At 39.5% G+C, this 19,618-nt stretch overlaps 1 protein-coding gene across 7 annotated transcripts in view; it reads right to left on the bottom strand.

The window, feature by feature from the left end:
- The window catches only part of LIN54 (lin-54 DREAM MuvB core complex component), a 177,789-nt gene that overhangs the window by 58,528 nt on the left and 99,643 nt on the right, over positions 1 to 19,618 (bottom strand). For all 7 annotated transcript variants that reach the window (XM_078783826.1, XM_078783828.1, XM_078783825.1 and 4 more), the window contains 2 exons: positions 4,291 to 4,428; positions 3,939 to 4,132 (listed from right to left, as the gene is read on the bottom strand). In XM_078783826.1, the coding sequence (XP_078639952.1) occupies positions 3,939 to 4,132; positions 4,291 to 4,428 (332 nt within the window). The remainder of the gene's footprint in view (positions 1 to 3,938; positions 4,133 to 4,290; positions 4,429 to 19,618) is intronic.

The following is a 19,618-nucleotide window of genomic DNA, read 5'->3' as shown; positions in this document are numbered from 1 at the left end:
AGGAGAATAATGTTGCTGTGTTCCTGGTCAGCATATGCTGAGACGAGGAGAATAATGTTGCTGTGTTCCTGGTCAGCATATCCTGAGACGAGGAGAATAATGTTGCTGTGTTCCTGGTCAGCATATCCTGAGACGAGGAGAATGATGTTCCGATATTCCTGGTTAGCATGTTCTGAGACGAGGAGAAGAGTGTTGCTGTGTTCCTGGTTAGCATGTTCTGAGATGAGGAGAATAGTGCTGCTGTATTTCTGGTTAGCATGTTCTGAGACGAGGAGAAGAGTGTTGCTGTGTTCCTGGTTAGCATGTTCTGAGATGAGGAGAATAGTGTTGCTGTATTCCTGGTTAGCATGTTCTGAGACGAGGAGAAGAGTGTTGTTGTGTTCCTGGTTAGCATGTTCTGAGACGAGGAGAATAGTGCTGCTCTATTCCTGGTTAGCATGTTCTGAGACGAGGAGAATTGTGTTGCTCTATTCCTGGTTAGCATGTGCTGAGACGAGGAGAAGAGTGTTGCTGTGTTCCTGGTTAGCATGTTCTGAGACGAGGAGAATAGTGTTGCTGTGTTCATCGTTAGCATGTTCTGAGACGAGGAGAAGAGTGTTGCTGTGTTCCTGGTTAGCATGTTCTGAGATGAGGAGAATAGTGTTGCTGTGTTCCTGGTTAGCATGTTCTGAGACGAGGAGAATAGTGTTGCTGTGTTCCTGGTTAGCATAATCTGTGATGAGGAGAATAGTGTTGCTGTGTTCCTGGTTAGCATGTTCTGAGACGAGGAGAATGATGTTCCGATATTCCTGGTTAGCATGTTCTGAGACGAGGAGAATCGTGTTGCTCTATTCCTGGTTAGCATGTTCTGAGACGAGGAGAAGAGTGTTGCTGTGTTCCTGGTTAGCATGTTCTGAGATGAGGAGAATTATAGTGTTGCTCTATTCCTGGTTATCATGTTCTGAGACGAGGAGAATAGTGTTGCTGTGTTCCTGGTTAGCATGTTCTGAGACGAGGAGAATAGTGTTGCTGTGTTCCTCGTTAGCATGTTCTGAGACGAGGAGAATAATGTTGCTGTGTTCCTGGTCAGCATGGTCTGAGACGAGGAGAATAGTGTTGCTCTATTCCTGGTTAGCATGTGCTAAGACGAGGAGAAGAGTGTTGCTGTGTTCCTGGTTAGCATGTTCTGAGACGAGGAGAATAGTGTTGCTGTGTTCCTGGTTAGCATGTTCTGAGACGAGGAGAATTGTGTTGCTCTATTCCTGGTTAGCATGTGCTAAGACGAGGAGAAGAGTGTTGCTGTGTTCCTGGTTAGCATGTTCTGAGACGAGGAGAATAGTGTTGCTGTGTTCATTGTTAGCATGTTCTGAGATGAGGAGAATAGTGTTGCTTTATTCCTGGGACGCATGTTCTGAGATGAGGAGAATAGTGTTGCTGTGTTCCTCGTTAGCATGTTCTGAGATGAGGAGAATAGTGTTGCTGTGTTCCTGGGTAGCATGTTCTGAGATGAGGAGAATAGTGTTGCTGTGTTCCTGGGTAGCATGTTCTGAGATGAGGAGAATAGTGTTGCTGTGTTCCTGGTTAGCATGTTCTGAGATGAGGAGAATAGTGTTGCTGTGTTCCTGGGTAGCATGTTCTGAGACGAGGAGAATAGTGTTGCTGTGTTCCTGGGTAGCATGTTCTGAGACGAGGAGAATAGTGTTGCTGTGTTCCTGGTTAGCATGTTCTGAGACGAGGAGAATAGTGTTGCTGTGTTCCTGGGTAGCATGTTCTGAGATGAGGAGAATAGTGTTGCTGTGTTCCTGGTTAGCATGTTCTGAGATGAGGAGAATAGTGTTGCTGTGTTCCTGGTTAGCATGTTCTGAGATGAGGAGAATAGTGTTGCTGTGTTCCTGGTTAGCATGTTCTGAGACGAGGAGAATAGTGTTGCTGTGTTCCTGGTTAGCATGTTCTGAGACGAGGAGAATAGTGTTGCTGTGTTCCTGGTTAGCATGTTCTGAGACGAGGAGAATAGTGTTGCTCTCTTCCTGGTGAGCATGTTCTGAGACGAGGAGAATAGTGTTGCTCTCTTCCTGGTGAGCATGTTCTGAGACGAGGAGAATAGTGTTGCTGTGTTCCTGGATAGCATGTTCTGAGACGAGGAGAATAGTGTTGCTCTCTTCCTGGTTAGCATGTTCTGAGACGAGGAGAATAGTGTTGCTGTGTTCCTGGTTAGCATGTTCTGAGACGAGGAGAATAGTGTTGCTCTCTTCCTGGTGAGCATGTTCTGAGACGAGGAGAATAGTGTTGCTCTCTTCCTGGTGAGCATGTTCTGAGACGAGGAGAATAGTGTTGCTGTGTTCCTGGATAGCATGTTCTGAGACGAGGAGAATAGTGTTGCTGTGTTCCTGGTTGGCATGTTCTGAGACGAGGAGAATAGTGTTGCTGTGTTCCTGGTTAGCATGTTCTGAGACGAGGAGAATAGTGTTGCTCTCTTCCTGGTTAGCATGTTCTGAGACGAGGAGAATAGTGTTGCTGTGTTCCTGGTTAGCATGTTCTGAGACGAGGAGAATAGTGTTGCTGTGTTCCTGGTTAGCATGTTCTGAGACTAGGAGAATAGTGTTGCTGTGTTCCTGGTTAGCATGTTCTGAGACTAGGAGAATAGTGTTGCTGTGTTCCTGGTTAGCATGTTCTGAGACTAGGAGAATAGTGTTGCTGTGTTCCTGGTTAGCATGTTCTGAGACTAGGAGAATAGTGTTGCTGTGTTCCTGGTTAGCATGTTCTGAGACGAGGAGAATAGTGTTGCTGTGTTCCTGGTTAGCATGTTCTGAGACTAGGAGAATAGTGTTACTCTTTTTTCGTCTGTCAGCATTTCCGCACACAGCATCCAGCATGCAGAAACTTTTGCTATTTTGAGATTGTTGAACAAAATCGTTTACACAGAACCATTTGATATGCCAGTGGCCATGACGATTTCTTCCACCGTTAGAGATGCAGTTTGGTTTTTCTGCTTTCACCTCCTTTAACATCCACAGAAAACCCCAAACGATTTACGCATCTATGGTTGATTCTCCAAATACTTGTATCACCTGATGATGAATGTCCAGAGGAATTTGCCTATTTTGATGCAAAAAATTGATGATAATGCATCGCTCATGCAAGCTGAGAGCAGAAGTTTTCCACTGTAAAGGTAAACACTGCACATACCTATTATGCCACCAATGACACATCACATGACGTATTCTGCTGCTACGTGTTGAATGGCACGGGGAACATTTCATCAATTACGTGCTCAATTGCCATTCAGTTCACATTGACGGATCCGGGAGTTATGAATGGGGAGACGTTCATGTCGGAATGCGTCTCATAGTTGGCGAGTTATTGTCGGCCCTGTGGTCAAATTCCAATTTCCTGCCACCTTCAGTTGAATGTCAGGCCTGGAAACAGCGGGTTTGTGAAAGACCAGCCAAAAACTTTCCCCAGTGACCCCACCAAAGAAGATGGAATAATTGGGGCTGTTACAAGAGGAATAGTCGATGATCGTACACATGAAGGGAAACGGAAATCGCATATATATATAAAACCACCTTTAGAGGCCATTTTCCCCCGCAAAGCGGGGGTTGGCCTTTTTCGGGAACCGTGGTTGTTGTTGTTTTTCGGTCCCCTATTTGAAGCAATGTTTTACGGCCGGATGCCCTTCCTGACGCCAACCCTTTTTGCCGCCTTTAACGACAAACAGGGAATTACCAGTGAACTGGTACTCAATTAGCCGACCTCGGAAGGATGACAGGCTGAGTCAACCCCCCTGGCGTTAATTCAGCGATCGACCGGGATTCGAACCCAGGATCCTTGGATCCTAAGCCGGCACCCTAGCCGCTAGCCCAACACCAGGGACAACACCAGCATACACAAACTAAAATGTAAGGTTTCGACCAAACGTAAAATAGAACCAATAAATATAGCTGGAAAAGGGCACAAACCTTTGGGTTCCAGGAATGTGTGGTGTGCGGGCTGGTAGATCAGAGATCTGTGACAGTTTGGTGCGCGCAGCTGCCTGCTGTTGAACCCGGACCTCCGCAGCATCTGCGAGATGCATCAGGGTCTTTCTTTCTGGGCTATCCTCCATGTTCTTGCAACCCACACACTTGCACATGCTCGAGCACATTATTTTTGCCTAAGAATAGTCAAGGGAAAGTGGATAAGGTGTTGAGAGATGGGTAAACAGTAGCTTCGGAAAAATTACTGTTTGAAAACAAAACAACATTAGATTGCTGATGTGGAGTGAATAATTGAGAGAATAAGAAGTTGAGGTGTTGCGTAATGGATGAGCACCTCGTAACATTCGCAATAGTTTTTGAGGCAGCCGGAGCGCTTGCAGTGACATCCCTTATTGTGCCGACGTTCTGCCTCGCCCTCCTTCCCCTTCCCAATCTTTGGCCGAAATGCTTCTGGGTTCCGGCCGAGGCACGACTGCAAGGTGGTAACAGTAAAGAAAAAAAATCATAAAATAACAGAAACGAATATATAAGATTACATTCCTCTTTCAAGAAACAAAGCAGTCATGGTGAAGAAACATCCAAAAATTAAAAAAATAAAATAAAACTTTTAGCACTTACCCAAAAATATTAAGGAAATCATTTAACAAGCACGTTGAGTCACTTTTAACTTTTTCACTTAAAGGAATAGATTTTCAGCGTCTGTGTGAGGACATCAAAAGAGGGATGAAAAGAAGGAAATACCACATAAAGGTAAAAACCAGTGTTCTCCTTAAACGCTACTTATTAGTTATGCCACTGGTTTTATACACGGTGAATGACGTCATTGAGAATAACCACAGGCAACCAAACGAGGGTGCAACGACAGTCAAAATGTGTCATTTTAGATGTTAAGGATGCACAGCAGCATTAACTTTAGACACACACACACACACACACACACACACACACACACACACACACACACACACACACACACGCACACAAACACCTGATCAAGATCGGGTTATTTAGACTTGACTTTCGTAAACCATAAAGGAGAATGATGTTTAAAGCTGTAGCAAATGTTAACCTGGGGGTGTACCATGGCAATGATGGGCCAAATGGCCTAATTTCCTTGTTTGAGGCCACTTTCTCCTTTATCTCATGTTTTCTTTTTTTCTATTGGAATTAACCGGTCGCTTCGCTGACCGTAGTTGAACAACATGTCAAAGAGTAGGCACACCTGAACTATCCACCTACGAGTCCTTCATCTGCAGCTTGATGGAGTTCTGCTCTGGGCTGGCTCCCCTGCCTCGCATCTTGCTCAGCTTGATGCTTTGGAAACCACGGCCTTCAATATCATTGGAATCTCCCACGATGAAGCTGAGTCGATGGACCGATCACTTCGCCATCACAGACCGGTTGGTGGTGTCTGTCTTCTACTGGTGGTGTCTGTCTGTCTGTCTTAATTTCTAGTCTTGCGCCCTTTTTCCATGCTTTGTATAATTACGTAAAGATCAACTGATTAGATTTTTGGGTCAAGAGGTCAACAATTAGAAGTCATGTTAAGTTACAATTATTTCACTACCTCGATAACTTGAGAATGGCTGAAGGGATCTAAGTCAAACTTGGTACAGGTACGTATGATGATGAAAAGATTAAATGATTAGATTTTGGGGTCAAGAGGTCAAAGGTCAGAGGTCATGTTAAGGAAAAAATAATGTTGCCACCCCAACTAGTGAACCAGTGATGGGATTTTGAACAAACTTCGTACAAGTACATACAGTCATGGCCAAAAATATTGGCACCCTTGCACTTTTTTCAAATAATGCACCATTTCTTCCAGAAAATTGTTGAAATTAAAAAATATTTTGGTATCCACATATGTATTACGTTGGTTTGCAGTGGAACAAAACCAAAAAAGGTGAAAAAACTACTAAATCTAAGCTTATTCCTCACACAGAAATCCTAAAATGGCCCAGACAATATTATTGGCACCTTTTAGAAGTTGTTTGAAATAATTACATTTCAAGCAGGTGATTCTCCTTTACTTTGGAATTAAACTCACCTGTGGTAAGTTGCAGGTGCCTGCAATATAAAAATCACTCATTGAACCAGTTTGAATGGAGAAAAGGAGTCATTCTGCTGTTTTGTGTCACTCTGTGTACCGCAATAAGCATGGAGAAAAGAAAGAAGAACCAGGAAATTGTCTGAGGAGGTCAGACACAACATTGTAGCCAAGCATGGACAATCTCAAGGCTACAAGTCCATCTCCAGAGACCTTGATGTTCCTGTGTCAACCGTATGAAATGGTATCAGCAAGTTTAAGATCCATAGCGCTGTAGGCAACCTCCCTGGACGTGGCCGCAAGAGAAAACTTGATTGAAGATTGCAGCTGAGGATTGTTTGAATGGTGGAGAAAGTACCTTGATCAAATGCAAAACAGATTCAAGCTGACCTTGAGACACGAGGTATGACAGTTTCAACTCGCACCATCCATTGCCAACTCAATGAAACAGGGTTCTATGGAAGGAGACCCAGGAGGAGCCCACTGCTGAGAGAGAGACATAAGAAAGCCCGACTGGAGTTTGCCAAAACACACATGAACAAGCGAAAATCTTTCTGGGAGAATGTCGTGTGGACAGATGAGAGCAAATTATAGCTTTTTGGTAAAGCACATCATCTCTATGTTTACAGAAAACAAAATGAAGCCTTCAAAGAAAAGAACACCTTCCCGACAGTCAAACATGGAGGAGGTTCAGTGATGTTTTGGGGTTTCTGTGCTGCCTCTAGGTACCTTGAATGTGTGCAAGGCATCATTAAATCAGGAGATTACCAAGGTATTTTGAAGCGCAATGTTCAACCCAGTGTCAGAAAGCTGGGTCTCTGTCGAAGGTCATGGGTCTTGCTGCAGCAGGACAATGACCCCAAACACACTTCAAAAAACACCCAGGAATGGTTCAAGACAAAACCCTGGACTGTTCTGAAGTGGCCAGCAATGAGTCCAGATCTAAATCCCATTGAACACTTGTGGGGAGATCTGAAAACAGCAGTTGGGAGAAGGCACCTTTCAAATCTGGGAGAACTGGAGTAGTTTGCACAAGAAGAGTGGGTCAAACTGCCAGTAGCGAGGTGTAGGAAAGCTCATTCATGGGTAAAGGAAGCGCTTGACTGCAGTTATTTTGTCCAAAGGCTATGCTACCAAATATTAAGTCTAGGGCATTAATAATTTTGTCAATGCCATTTCTTTTTCTTTTTTGATTTGAAAGGATATTGTTGTGGTTCTAGAACCCTCACTTATAAATAATTCTTGTAAATATTCCATCATTTAAAAGGTTAAAGGTTGCACCCTTAGTTAGTCCATATGCAACACGTAGGCCACCATAGGAACTTTAGTTATTTCCTTATTATGTGTCAGATAAGGCCGTGTTCCCAATAGTTGAATCTACGTTGCATCAATTAAATAAGAACAGGCCCTTCCGTTCATTTTGCAGCCGCTCTCTCCAAGCTACGCCATAATGCGCCCCTACAGTCGGGGCTTGTCTCTCCCCAAATTGTCACGTGGTTTGATTAGCAGCGTTCGCTGCATTGAGCCTTCGTCGACGCCTTAGCGCTCGCTCCAAACACCATTGAACATGCGGTCTCAGGCCGAGGAAAAAGGGGGCGGGACACCAGAACGAGGTGTGGCCACGTCAACTCACCATCAAGGGCGGAGCCGGTGAGCCCTCGCCAACCAACCAGGGCTGAGGTGAGCTCACTGGCGGGCGTGGTTTGGTGAAGCGCGCATTGATCTTTGAGCGCATTATATAAGCGCACGTGCCAAGCCCTTGGAAGGACTGCGCGGAGAGAGCTCGATTACCACGGACTTGGGGACTTGAGGAACTGCGTGAGGGAGCTCGTTTGATACGAACTGCCTTTGATATGAACTGCCATTTGATACGAACTGCCCTTTGATACGAACTGCCTTTGATATGAACTGCCTTTGATAAGAACATTGATCGGGAGAGAGAGAGCGTTGGCACGAAACACGTATTACGTACGCGCATCCCAGTTCCCCCGATATCTGTAAGGTCCACTCACGGTCAACGACAACGACGCGCTGCCGGCCCGCTTCCCTCACCACAACGGCACGAGTCGGGACCGGACGAGGAGCCTGGACATCTGCTTGGACCTTCCTCCCCTACCAGCTACCATCCCGTGTGAGTGTGTCTGTTTGTCCTGGGGTCGTTAAGTTAAGACTGTATAGGTACGCCTGCCCTGTGTCCTGCTTCTTCTTCCTCCTGTATATTCCTTTCGTTTCCTCTTCTTTTGCTTGTAAATAATTAATAAACCCACTCTTTGTTCTTCCCTTACTCTGGTTTCCTCTTATCCGATCATTTTAGTCTTTTCACGATTGAGTACCTGTGGCACGATATGGAAACCGCTATAATCGGGTGTAGTAATTGTTAACGGCCCGAGTCGCGGCTCGCTTCGCTCGGCGTGTCCATTAACGCTGTGGCTCGGGTGGGAGTTATCTCCTCGCTTTACGGCCGGTGGTAGTACTTAGGTACTAACACTAATTAGGCTTACAACCCCACTTACCACCGACCGGAAGTGACGTCATAACTTCTAAAGGACTCAGGACGGCCAGCTTAAAGGACAAGGGGATTAACCTCCCCCCCCCCCCCCCCCTTGATAAGGGGAGCGACAACCCCCGAATCCACAACAATATATTAAGTTCTGAATCAAAAACGAAGGTTCTGTAATATTAATAGTGAAATAAAGAATTGTGGAGACCAAATCGTTTTATCAATTTCAACTTATTTTTGGAGAAAATTGTGAGTTATTTGAAAAAAGTGCAAGGGTGCCAATATTTTTGGCCATGACTGCATGATGTAAAGATGAACTGATTAAATTTTGGAATCAAGAGGTCAAAGGTTCCCCCACCCTCCTCTCCCCCCTACAATATACCTCCTTCGACCCAAATTTTTCTAATGCCTTGAACAAACATTGGTACATCATGGGTGATGACAGTTGTGATCAAGTTCCATCAAAACTGTGTGTGTAGTTTCGGAAAAGAGAGGACATACCTATTTTAGGGGGTCAAACCCACCACACATCCCCTTAAACCCCGATTTTTATAAAATGCTGTGAACAAACGTTGATGCATCACGGGTGGTGAAGGTTGCGGCCAAGTTTCATCGAAGTTGTGTGTGTAGTTCCAAAAAAGAAATCAAATACCTATTTGGGGGGGGGGGGGGGGGGGCGGGGTCAAACCGAGACCCACTTTGACCCACTGTAAACTCTCTTAGACTTCGATTTTCTTAGTGCCGTGAACAAAAGTTGGTACATCACAGATGATGAAGCTTGGGGTCAAGTTTCATCGAAATAGTGTGTGTAGTTTCAGAGGAAAAAGCAAATACATATTTTGGGGGGTCACACTGGATCCACTTTGACCCCCGGTAGACACCTTTATATCCCGATCTTTTAATGCAGTGAACAAACTTCAGTTGTAACATACCAAATATAATTTGTGCCAAGTTTTGTCACAATCCCATCAGCAGTTTTGGAGAAGAAGTTGCAAGTGTTTACGGACTGACGGACGGAAGACGCGCCATCGCATAAGCTCTCCGGAACTACGTTCCAGGTGAGCTGAAAATGTGATAACTTGAGAACAACTGTGGGATTTAAATCAAACTTGGTACAAGTATGTATAATGATGCAAACATGAACCGATTAGATTTTGGGGTCAGGATGTCCAAGGTCAGTAAAAATTATGTCAAAGGTCATGTTAAGTAAAAATCATGTTGCTGCACCAACTTCTGAACAAGTGATGGGATTGTGAACAAACTTCTATAAGTACATATGATGCAAGGATGACCTGATTATATTTTGGCATCAAAGGTGAGGAGCTAGGTGATTTTGTGATTTTGGTGAGGTCAGGTAAAAATGCGATACTTTGGAACGGCTGAATGTATTTAAATCAAACTGGGTGAACAAGTGATGACCTCTTGACCCCAAAATAAAATCAGTTGATCTTTATATCATTGTACATACCTGTACCAACATTGGTCAGGATCCCATCACTGGTTCACAAAGTATCGCTGTAACAGGACTTTTACCTAACATTACCTCTGACCTTTGACCTCGTGACCCCAAATCTAATCAGTATAATGATGCAATAATGTCGGCGGAGGCATATCGGTTGATGTAGTGACGTCGAAGAGTGTCGTTCTAGTTTTAATTTATTTTGCTTCTCACTATTTTATTTTATTCATTTTTGTTTGTTCTCTTATATGTGACGCATCATCGGATTAAGTTGTTCTCATATATACAAGACAACAACATGCATTTTAAAGGCCATTTTCCCTGCTAGAGCGGGGGTTAGCCTTGCGGTCCCCATGACAATCTTCTCCATTTTGCCCTATTTTCTGCATCTCTCCTTGATAACCCCCTTGCCCGCATTTCTTCTTCCACCATCTTTAGCCAAGTCTTTCTCGGTCTTCCACGTCCTCTACTTCCTTCTACATTCATTTCCATCACTCTTCTCAACCAGTCACTTTCATCCTTCCTCAACACATGACCAAACCATCTCAACCTGTTCCTCTTCACAGCATCCATCACAGGCTCTATTCCCATCATCTTTCACAATTCATCGTTTGTCTTCCTCTCTCTCAACGATACTCCGCACATCCGTCGAACCATTCGCATTTCCACCCTTTCGAACCTTCGTTGCTGCTCTACGTTCATTACCCATGTCTCGCACCCATAAATCATACCACTTCTCACACATGCAGCATACACCTTTCCCTTCAGCTTCAACGACACTCCCCTCATCATCAGCACGCCACTCAGTTCCCGAAACTTCTTCCATGCACATCTCACTCTAGCAACCGTTGCCGAGTCTGATCCACCTTCTCCATTCAGCATGTCTCCGAGGTAGCAAAATGTTTTCACACCTTCCAGCTTCACGCCGTCTCCAAGATCCAACTCAACATTTCCTCCATCTGCAGCTCCCTCTGTGCACACCTTACATTTGAATGTAGTTGCCACACTGGTTAATGACCCTCTCAGACCACTACATTTTTGATGAACCCACTCAGCGCACATTGTACATTGAATGGAGTTCACTCCGACACCCTTCCTGCAAACAGCACACGGCCACTTCCCAATTCTTTCCACCTCACCACATGCTTTACCACTTGCCATCACCTTCGTCTTTCCGATATTCACCTTCAGACCTTTTGTCTCCATACATTCCTTCCACTTGTTCATCTTTTCCTTCAGTCCATCCATACTTTCCGCAATCAACACCAGATCATCTGCATACAGCAACTCCCACGGTATATTAATTCTTTCATGAACATGTGAAGTAGTGGACCACCTAGAGAAAGAATTGATTCTAGATGGCAGCAGGTAGGTCCTTGTGATTTGCAACTGGCATCTACACCTGGTTAGATGGGGACTGTCCATAGTCCTTGGTGGATGAGAGGCACTGCTCCAATGGCATGGGTGATGCGACGCATGTGGCATGTTCTCATATATGCGACGCATCAATTTTAAAAATCCAGGAATTTACCAGTAAGTAAAAAAAACAAAAAACAAAACAAAACCAAGTACAGATACATTCAAAGTACACCGCCCCCTTGCCAAATAATTAAATATCCTACAGCGCGGCATTGCTGGGGCGCCTCAGGCGCCCGGCAATACCGCAATGCAGCTCATTGAGGCTGCATTGGGAGGGAGATGTGTACACTAATTGATTGATTAATTGTATAATTAAAATCAATAAAAGATTATCACAAAATATTTTCTTAATCAATTGGCTAATAGCATAACTAAACCACTAGTGCTTCATCCGAAAATGTATCTTTTAGAAATTTAATTAAATAACTCATTAATAAAAAATTAAACAATTAATTGATTCATCAATAAATAATTAATTGATAAATCAATAAATAATTAATCGATTAAATGATTAATCAATAAATCAAAAATATCCTTGATAGCCACATCACTTGGTCACTGTCATGTCCAAATATTAGCTTCCCAGCTCAAAAGGTGCCTGAGATATTGGCCAAATGAGAAAGAAAATAAATAAATGATTAATAATGAAAATAAATAAATAATAATCATGAAAAAACTAAATTATTAATCAATTCGGTCACAGAACACATAAACCACCGCCATTTCATCAGAATCTGTAAATGATTTTTTAAATTTTTTTTAGTAATTAATCGAATAATTAAATAATTAATCGATTAATTGATTAATTGATTAATCAATAAATCAAAAATATCCTTGATAGCCACATCACTTGGTCACTCATGTCCAAATATTAGCTTCCAAGCTCAAAAGGTGCCTGAGATATTGGCCAAATGAGAAAGAAAATAAATAAATGATTAATAATGAAAATAAATAAATAATAATCATTAAAAAATTAAACAAGTACAGATACATTCAAAGTACACCGCCCCCATGCCAAATAATTAAATATCCTGCAGCGCGGAATCGCCGGGGCACCCCCGGCGCCCGGCAATACCGCAGTGCAGCTCATAGAGGCTGCATTGGGAGGGAGAGGTGTACACTAATTGATTGATTCATTGTATAATTAAAATCAATAAAATATTATCACAAAATATTTTCTTAATCAATTGGCTAATAGCATAACTAAACCACTCGTGCTTCATCCGAACATGTATCTTTTAGAAATTTAATTAAATAACTCATTAATAAAAAATTACATAATTAATTGATTAATCAATAAATAATTAATCGATTAACCAATAAATAATTAATTGATTAAATGATTAATCAATAAATCAAAAATATCCTTGATAGCCACATCACTTGGTCACTGTCATGTCCAAATATTAGCTTCCCAGCTCAAAAGGTGCCTGATATATTGGCCAAATGAGAAAGAAAATTAATAAATGATTAATAATGAAAATAAATAAATAATAATCATGAAGAAATTAAATTAATAATCAATTCAGTCACAGAACACATAAACCACCACCATTTCATCAGAATCTGTAACTGAAAAAAAAATTTTTTTTTTAGTAATTAATCGAATACTTAAATAATTCATCGATTAATTGATTAATTGATTGATCAATAAATCAAAAATATCCTTGATAGCCACATCACTTGGTCACTCATGTCCAAATATTAGCTTCCGAGCTCAAAAGGTGCCTGAGATATTGGCCAAATGAGAAAGAAAATAAATAAATGATTAATAATGAAAATAAATAAATAATAATCATAAAAAAATTAAATTATTAATCAATTCGGTCAGAGAACACATGAACCACCACCATTTCATCGGAATCTGTAACTTAAAAAAAAAAAAAATTAGTCATTAATCGAAAAATTTAATAATTAATCGACTAATTGATTAATTGATTAATTAATAAATCAAAAATAGCCTTTGCAGCCAAATCACATGGTCATTGGCATGTCCAAATATCAGCTTCCTAACTCAAAAGGTGCCTGAGTTAATGGTCAGAAGAGAAAGGAAATTTGATAAATTAAATAAGTACTTAATTAATCGCTAATAATTAAATAACTCCTCAATTAATTGATTATTCAAAAAACAAAAAAAAATATTTTTGACGAAGGACGCGCTCACTATTGTGCCGAAATTTCAGCTTCCTAGCTCAAAGGATGGCTGAGATATCGCCCGGACAAACAAACAAGAAAGAAAACAAGAAAGCAAGAAAACAACCAGAGTGAAAACTGAGTACTCCCTTTCAGCGGGCGTCACTGCTGAGCCCCCTCCGGTGCCCAGCAACGACGATTTGCAATGCCTGCAGATGGCATAGGAAAGGTGCGGTGTACAACAAATAAACAGAGTGAAAACTGAGTACTCCCTTTCAGCGTGTGTCACTGCCGAGCCCCCTTCGGTGCCCAGCAATGACGATTTGCAATGCCTGGAGATGGCATAGGTAAGGTGCGGTGCACAACAAGTACAGATACATTCAAAGTACACAGCCCCCATGCCAAATAATTAAATATCCTACAGCGCGGCATTGCCGGGGCGCCTCAGGCGCCCGGCAATACCGCAGTGCAGCTCATAGAGGCTGCATTGGGAAGGAGAGGTGTAAGCTAATTCATTGATTAAATGTATAATTAAAATCAATAAAAGATTATCACAAAATATTTTCTTAATCAATTGGCTAATAGCATAACTAAACCACTTGTGCTTCATCCGAAGATGTATCTTTTAGAAATTTAATTAAATAAGTCATTAATAAAAAATTAAATAATTAATTGATTCACCAATAAATAATTAATCGATTAAATGATTAATCAATAAATCAAAAATATCCTTGATAGCCACGTCACTTGGTCACTGTCATGTCCAAATATGAGCTTCCCAGCTCAAAAGGTGGCTGAGATATTGGCCAAATGAGAAAGAAAATAAATAAATGATTAATAATGAAAATAAATAAATAATAATGATTAAAAAATTAAATTATCAATCATTCACGCTGTTGAAACCAAAGCATTCAGAATCATTGGAATCTCCCACGATGAAGCTAACTCCAAGGGCCTCTCACTCACTCACCGCAGGCAGGTTGGTGGTCTTTCCGTCTTCTACCGACTCCTCTCTGGCCTTGCCCCCCCAGCTCTCTCTGGGCTCTGTCCCGCAAATATTCCTACAGGTCGCACATGGTCGCACTGCCAAAATCAAGACTCTCTGCTCACCTTCACTCCTTCATTCCTCTTTTCTCCCGCCTCTGGAACAAACTCCCTCACTCTCTTCAATCCCACTCCACCCTCCAGGTCTTTAAAACAGCTGTTCACCACCATCTCTTATCTTCCCCCATCCAAAACCTTGATCTTTTCTACCCCCGCTAATTTCACCCCAATTCCACTTTTTTGAAATACCAACTTCTGTCCTGGAAGTCCTTGGTGTCCTTGTGCTTTATACTTCTCCCACCCCCCCCCCCCCCCCCTTCTCTCACCATCTTGTCTTCCGCTCCCTCTTTTTGTACACCGCTCCTTTCCTATGCCATCTCCAGGCATTGCAAATCGTCATTGCCGGGCACCAAAGGGGTCTCGGCAGTGACGCACGCTGAAAGAGAGTACTCAGTTTTCACTCTGGTTGTTTGTTTGTTTTCTTTCTTGGTTGTCCGGACGATATCTCAGCCATCCTTTGAGCTAGGAAGCTGAAATTTCGGCACAGTCGTGAGCAAGTCCTTTGTCAAATACGGTATTTTTTGTTTTTTGAATAATCAATTAATTGAGGAGTTATTTAATTATTAGCGTTTAATTAAGTACTTATTTAATTAATTAAATTTCATTTCTCTTTTGACCATTATTAACTCAGGCACCTTTTGAGTTAGGAAGCTGATATTTGGACATGCCAATGACCAGGTGATTTGGCTGCAAAGGATATTTTTGATTTATTAATTAATCAATTAATCGATTAATTATTTAATTATTCGATTAATGACCCAAAAAATTTTTTTTTTTAAGTTACAGATTCTGATGAAATAGTGGTAGTTTATGTGTTCTCTGACCAAATTGATTACCAATTTAATTTTTTTATGATTATTATTTATTTATTTTCATTATTAATCATTTATTTATTTTCTTTCTCATTTGGCCAATATCTCAGGCACCTTTTGAGCTGGGAAGCTAATATTTGGACATAAGTGACCAAGTGATGTGGCTATCAAGGATATTTTTGATTTATTGATTAATCATTTCATCTATTAATTATTTATTGATTAATCGATTAATTATTTATTGAGTAATCAATTAATTATTTAATTTTTTATAAATGACTTATTTAATTAAATTTCTAAAAGATACATCTTCGGATGAAGCACTAGTGGTTTAGTTATGCGATTAGCCAATTGATTATGAAAATATTTTGTGATAATCTTTTATTGATTTTAATTATACAATTAATCAATCAATTAGTGTACACCTCTCCCTCCCAATGCAGCCTCAATGAGCTGCACTGCGGTATTGCCGGGCGCCGGAGGCGCCCCGGCAATGCCGCGCTGCAGCATATTTAATTATTTGGCATGGGGCGGTGTACTTTGAATGTATGTGTACTTGTTATATATTTTGTTTGTCTGGTTGATTTGTTTGTGAGGTAAATGTTAGCTCTTTCACGAGCACATAAACCACCACCATTTCATCAGAATACGTAACTTTAAAAAAAAATTAAAAAAATTGTCATTAATCAAATAATTAAATAATTAATCGATTTATTGATTAATTGATTAATTAATAAATCTAAAATAGCCTTTGCAGCCAAATCACCTGGTCATTGGCATGTCCAAATATTAGCTTCCTAACTCAAAAGGTGCCTGAGTTGATGGTCAGAAGAGAAAGGAAATTCGATTAATTGAATAAGTACTTAATTAATCGCTAATAATTAAATAACTCATCAATTAATTGATTAATCAAAAATATCCTTTGCAGCCAAATCACCTGGTCATTGGCATGTCCAAATATCAGCTTCCTAACTCAAAAGGTGCCTGAGTTAATGGTCAGAAGAGAAAGGAAATTCGATTAATTGAATAAGTACTTAATTAATCGCTAATAATTAAATAACTCATCAATTAATTGATTAATCAAAAAACAAAAAATACCGTTTTTGACAAAGGACTTGCTCACTATTGTGCCGAAATGTCACCTTCCTCGCTCAAAGGATGGCTGAGATATCGCCCGGACAACCAAGAAAACAAGAAAACAAGTACACATACATTCAAAGTACACCGCCCCATGCCAAATAATTAAATATGCTGCAGCGTGGCATTGCCGGGGCACCTCGGGCGCCCGGCAATACCGCAGTGCAGCTCATTGAGGCTGCATTGAGAGGGAGAGGTGTACACTAATTGATTGATTAATTGTATAATTAAAATCAATAAAAGATTATCACAAAATATTTTCATAATCAATTGGCTAATCGCATAACTAAACCACTAGTGCTTCATCCGAAGATGTATCTTTTAGAAATTTTATTAAATAAGTCATTTATAAATAATTAAATAATTAATTGATTACTCAATAAATAATTAATCGATTAATCAATAAATAATTAATAGATGAAATGATTAATCAATAAATCAAAAATATCCTTGATAGCCACATCACTTGGTCACTCATGTCCAAATATTAGCTTCCCAGCTCAAAAGGTGCCTGAGATATTGGCCAAATGAAAAAGAAAATAAATAAATGATTAATAATGAAAATAAATGAATAATAATCATAAAAAAATTAAATTATTAATCAATTTGGCCAGAGAACACATAAACTACCACTATTTCATCAGAATCTGTAACTTAAAAAAAAAAAAATTTTTGGTCATTAATCAAATAATTAAATAATTAATCGATTAATTGATTAATTAATAAATCAAAAATATCCTTTGCAGCCAAATCACCTGGTCATTGGCATGTCCAAATATCAGCTTCCTAACTCAAAAGGTGCCTGAGTTAATGGTCAGAAGAGAAAGGAAATTTGATTAATTAAATAAGTACTTAATTAATCGCTAATAATTAAATAACTCCTCAATTTATTGATTAATCCAAAAATAAAAAATACCGTTTTTGACAAAGGACTTGCTCACTACTGTGCCGAAATTTCAGCTTCCTAGCTCAAAGGATGGCTGAGATATCGCCCGGACAACCAAGAAAGAAAACAAGAAAGAAAACAAACAAGTACACATACATTCAAAGTACACCGCCCCATGCCAAATAATTAAATATGCTGCAGCGCGGCATTGCCGGGGCGCCTCCGGCGCCCGGCAATACCGCAGTGCAGCTCATTAAGGCTGCATTGGGAGGGAGAGGTGTACACTAATTGATTGATTAATTGTATAATTAAAATCAATAAAAGATTATCACAAAATATTTTCATAATCAATTGGCTAATCGCATAACTAAACCACTAGTGCTTCATCCGAAGATGTATCTTTTAGAAATTTAATTAAATAAGTCATTTATAAAAAATTAAATAATTAATTGATTACTCAATAAATAATTAATCGATTAATCAATAAATAATTAATAGATGAAATGATTAATCAATAAATCAAAAATATCCTTGATAGCCACATCACTTGGTCACTTATGTCCAAATATTAGCTTCCCAGCTCAAAAGGTGCCTGAGATATTGGCCAAATGAGAAAGAAAATAAATAAATGATTAATAATGAAAATAAATAAATAATAATCATAAAAAAATTAAATTGGTAATCAATTTGGTCAGAGAACACATAAACTACCACTATTTCATCAGAATCTGTAACTTAAAAAAAAAAATTTTTGGGGTCATTAATCGAATAATTAAATAATTAATCGATTAATTGATTAATTAATAAATCAAAAATATCCTTTGCAGCCAAATCACCTGGTCATTGGCATGTCCAAATATCAGCTTCCTAACTCAAAAGGTGCCTGAGTTAATAATGGTCAGAAGAGAAATGAAATTTAATTAATTAAATAAGTACTTAATTAAACGCTAATAATTAAATAACTCCTCAATTAATTGATTATTCAAAAAACAAAAAATACCGTATTTGACAAAGGACTTGCTCACGACTGTGCCGAAATTTCAGCTTCCTAGCTCAAAGGATGGCTGAGATATCGTCCGGACAACCAAGAAAGAAAACAAATAAGTCATTTATAAAAAATTAAATAATTAATTGATTACTCAATAAATAATTAATCGATTAATCAATAAATACTTAATAGATGAAATGATTAATCAATAAATCAAAAATATCCTTGATAGCCACATCACTTGGTCACTCATGTCCAAATATTAGCTTCCCAGCTCAAAAGGTGCCTGAGATATTGGCCAAATGAGAAAGAAAATAAATAAATGATTAATAATGAAAATAAATAAATAATAATCATAAAAAAATTAAATTATTAATCAATTTGGTCAGAGAACACATAAACTACCACTATTTCATCAGAATCTGTAACTTAAAAAAAAAAAATTTTTTTGTCATTAATCGAATAATTAAATAATTAATCGATTAATTGATTAATTAATAAATCAAAAATATCCTTTGCAGCCAAATCACCTGGTCATTGGCATGTCCAAATATCAGCTTCCTAACTCAAAAGGTGCCTGAGTTAATAATGGTCAGAAGAGAAATGAAATTTAATTAATTAAATAAGTACTTAATTAAACGCTAATAATTAAATAACTCCTCAATTAATTGATTATTCAAAAAACAAAAAATACCGTATTTGACAAAGGACTTGCTCACTACTGTGCCGAAATTTCAGCTTCCTAGCTCAAAGGATGGCTGAGATATCGTCCGGACAACCAAGAAAGAAAACAAACAAGTACACATACATTCAAAGTACACCGCCCCATGCCAAATAATTAAATATGCTGCAGCGCGGCATTGCCGGGGCGCCTCCGGCGCCCGGCAATACCGCAGTGCAGCTCATTGAGGCTGCATTGGGAGGGAGAGGTGTACACTAATTGATTGATTAATTGTATAATTAAAATCAATAAAAGATTATCACAAAATATTTTCATAATCAATTGGCTAATCGCATAACTAAACCAGTAGTGCTTCATCCGAAGATGTATCTTTTAGAAATTTAATTAAATAAGTCATTTATAAAAAATTAAATAATTAATTGATTACTCAATAAATAATTAATCGATTAATCAATAAATACTTAATAGATGAAATGATTAATCAATAAATCAAAA

This window comes from Myxine glutinosa, chromosome 8, assembly GCF_964187855.1.
Source record: "Myxine glutinosa chromosome 8, kmMyxGlut1.1, whole genome shotgun sequence".
In the NCBI taxonomy this organism is placed as follows: domain Eukaryota; kingdom Metazoa; phylum Chordata; class Myxini; order Myxiniformes; family Myxinidae; genus Myxine; species Myxine glutinosa.
Note: the sequence above shows the minus strand (reverse complement) of the source record. Positions and strands in the feature narration are given on the sequence as shown.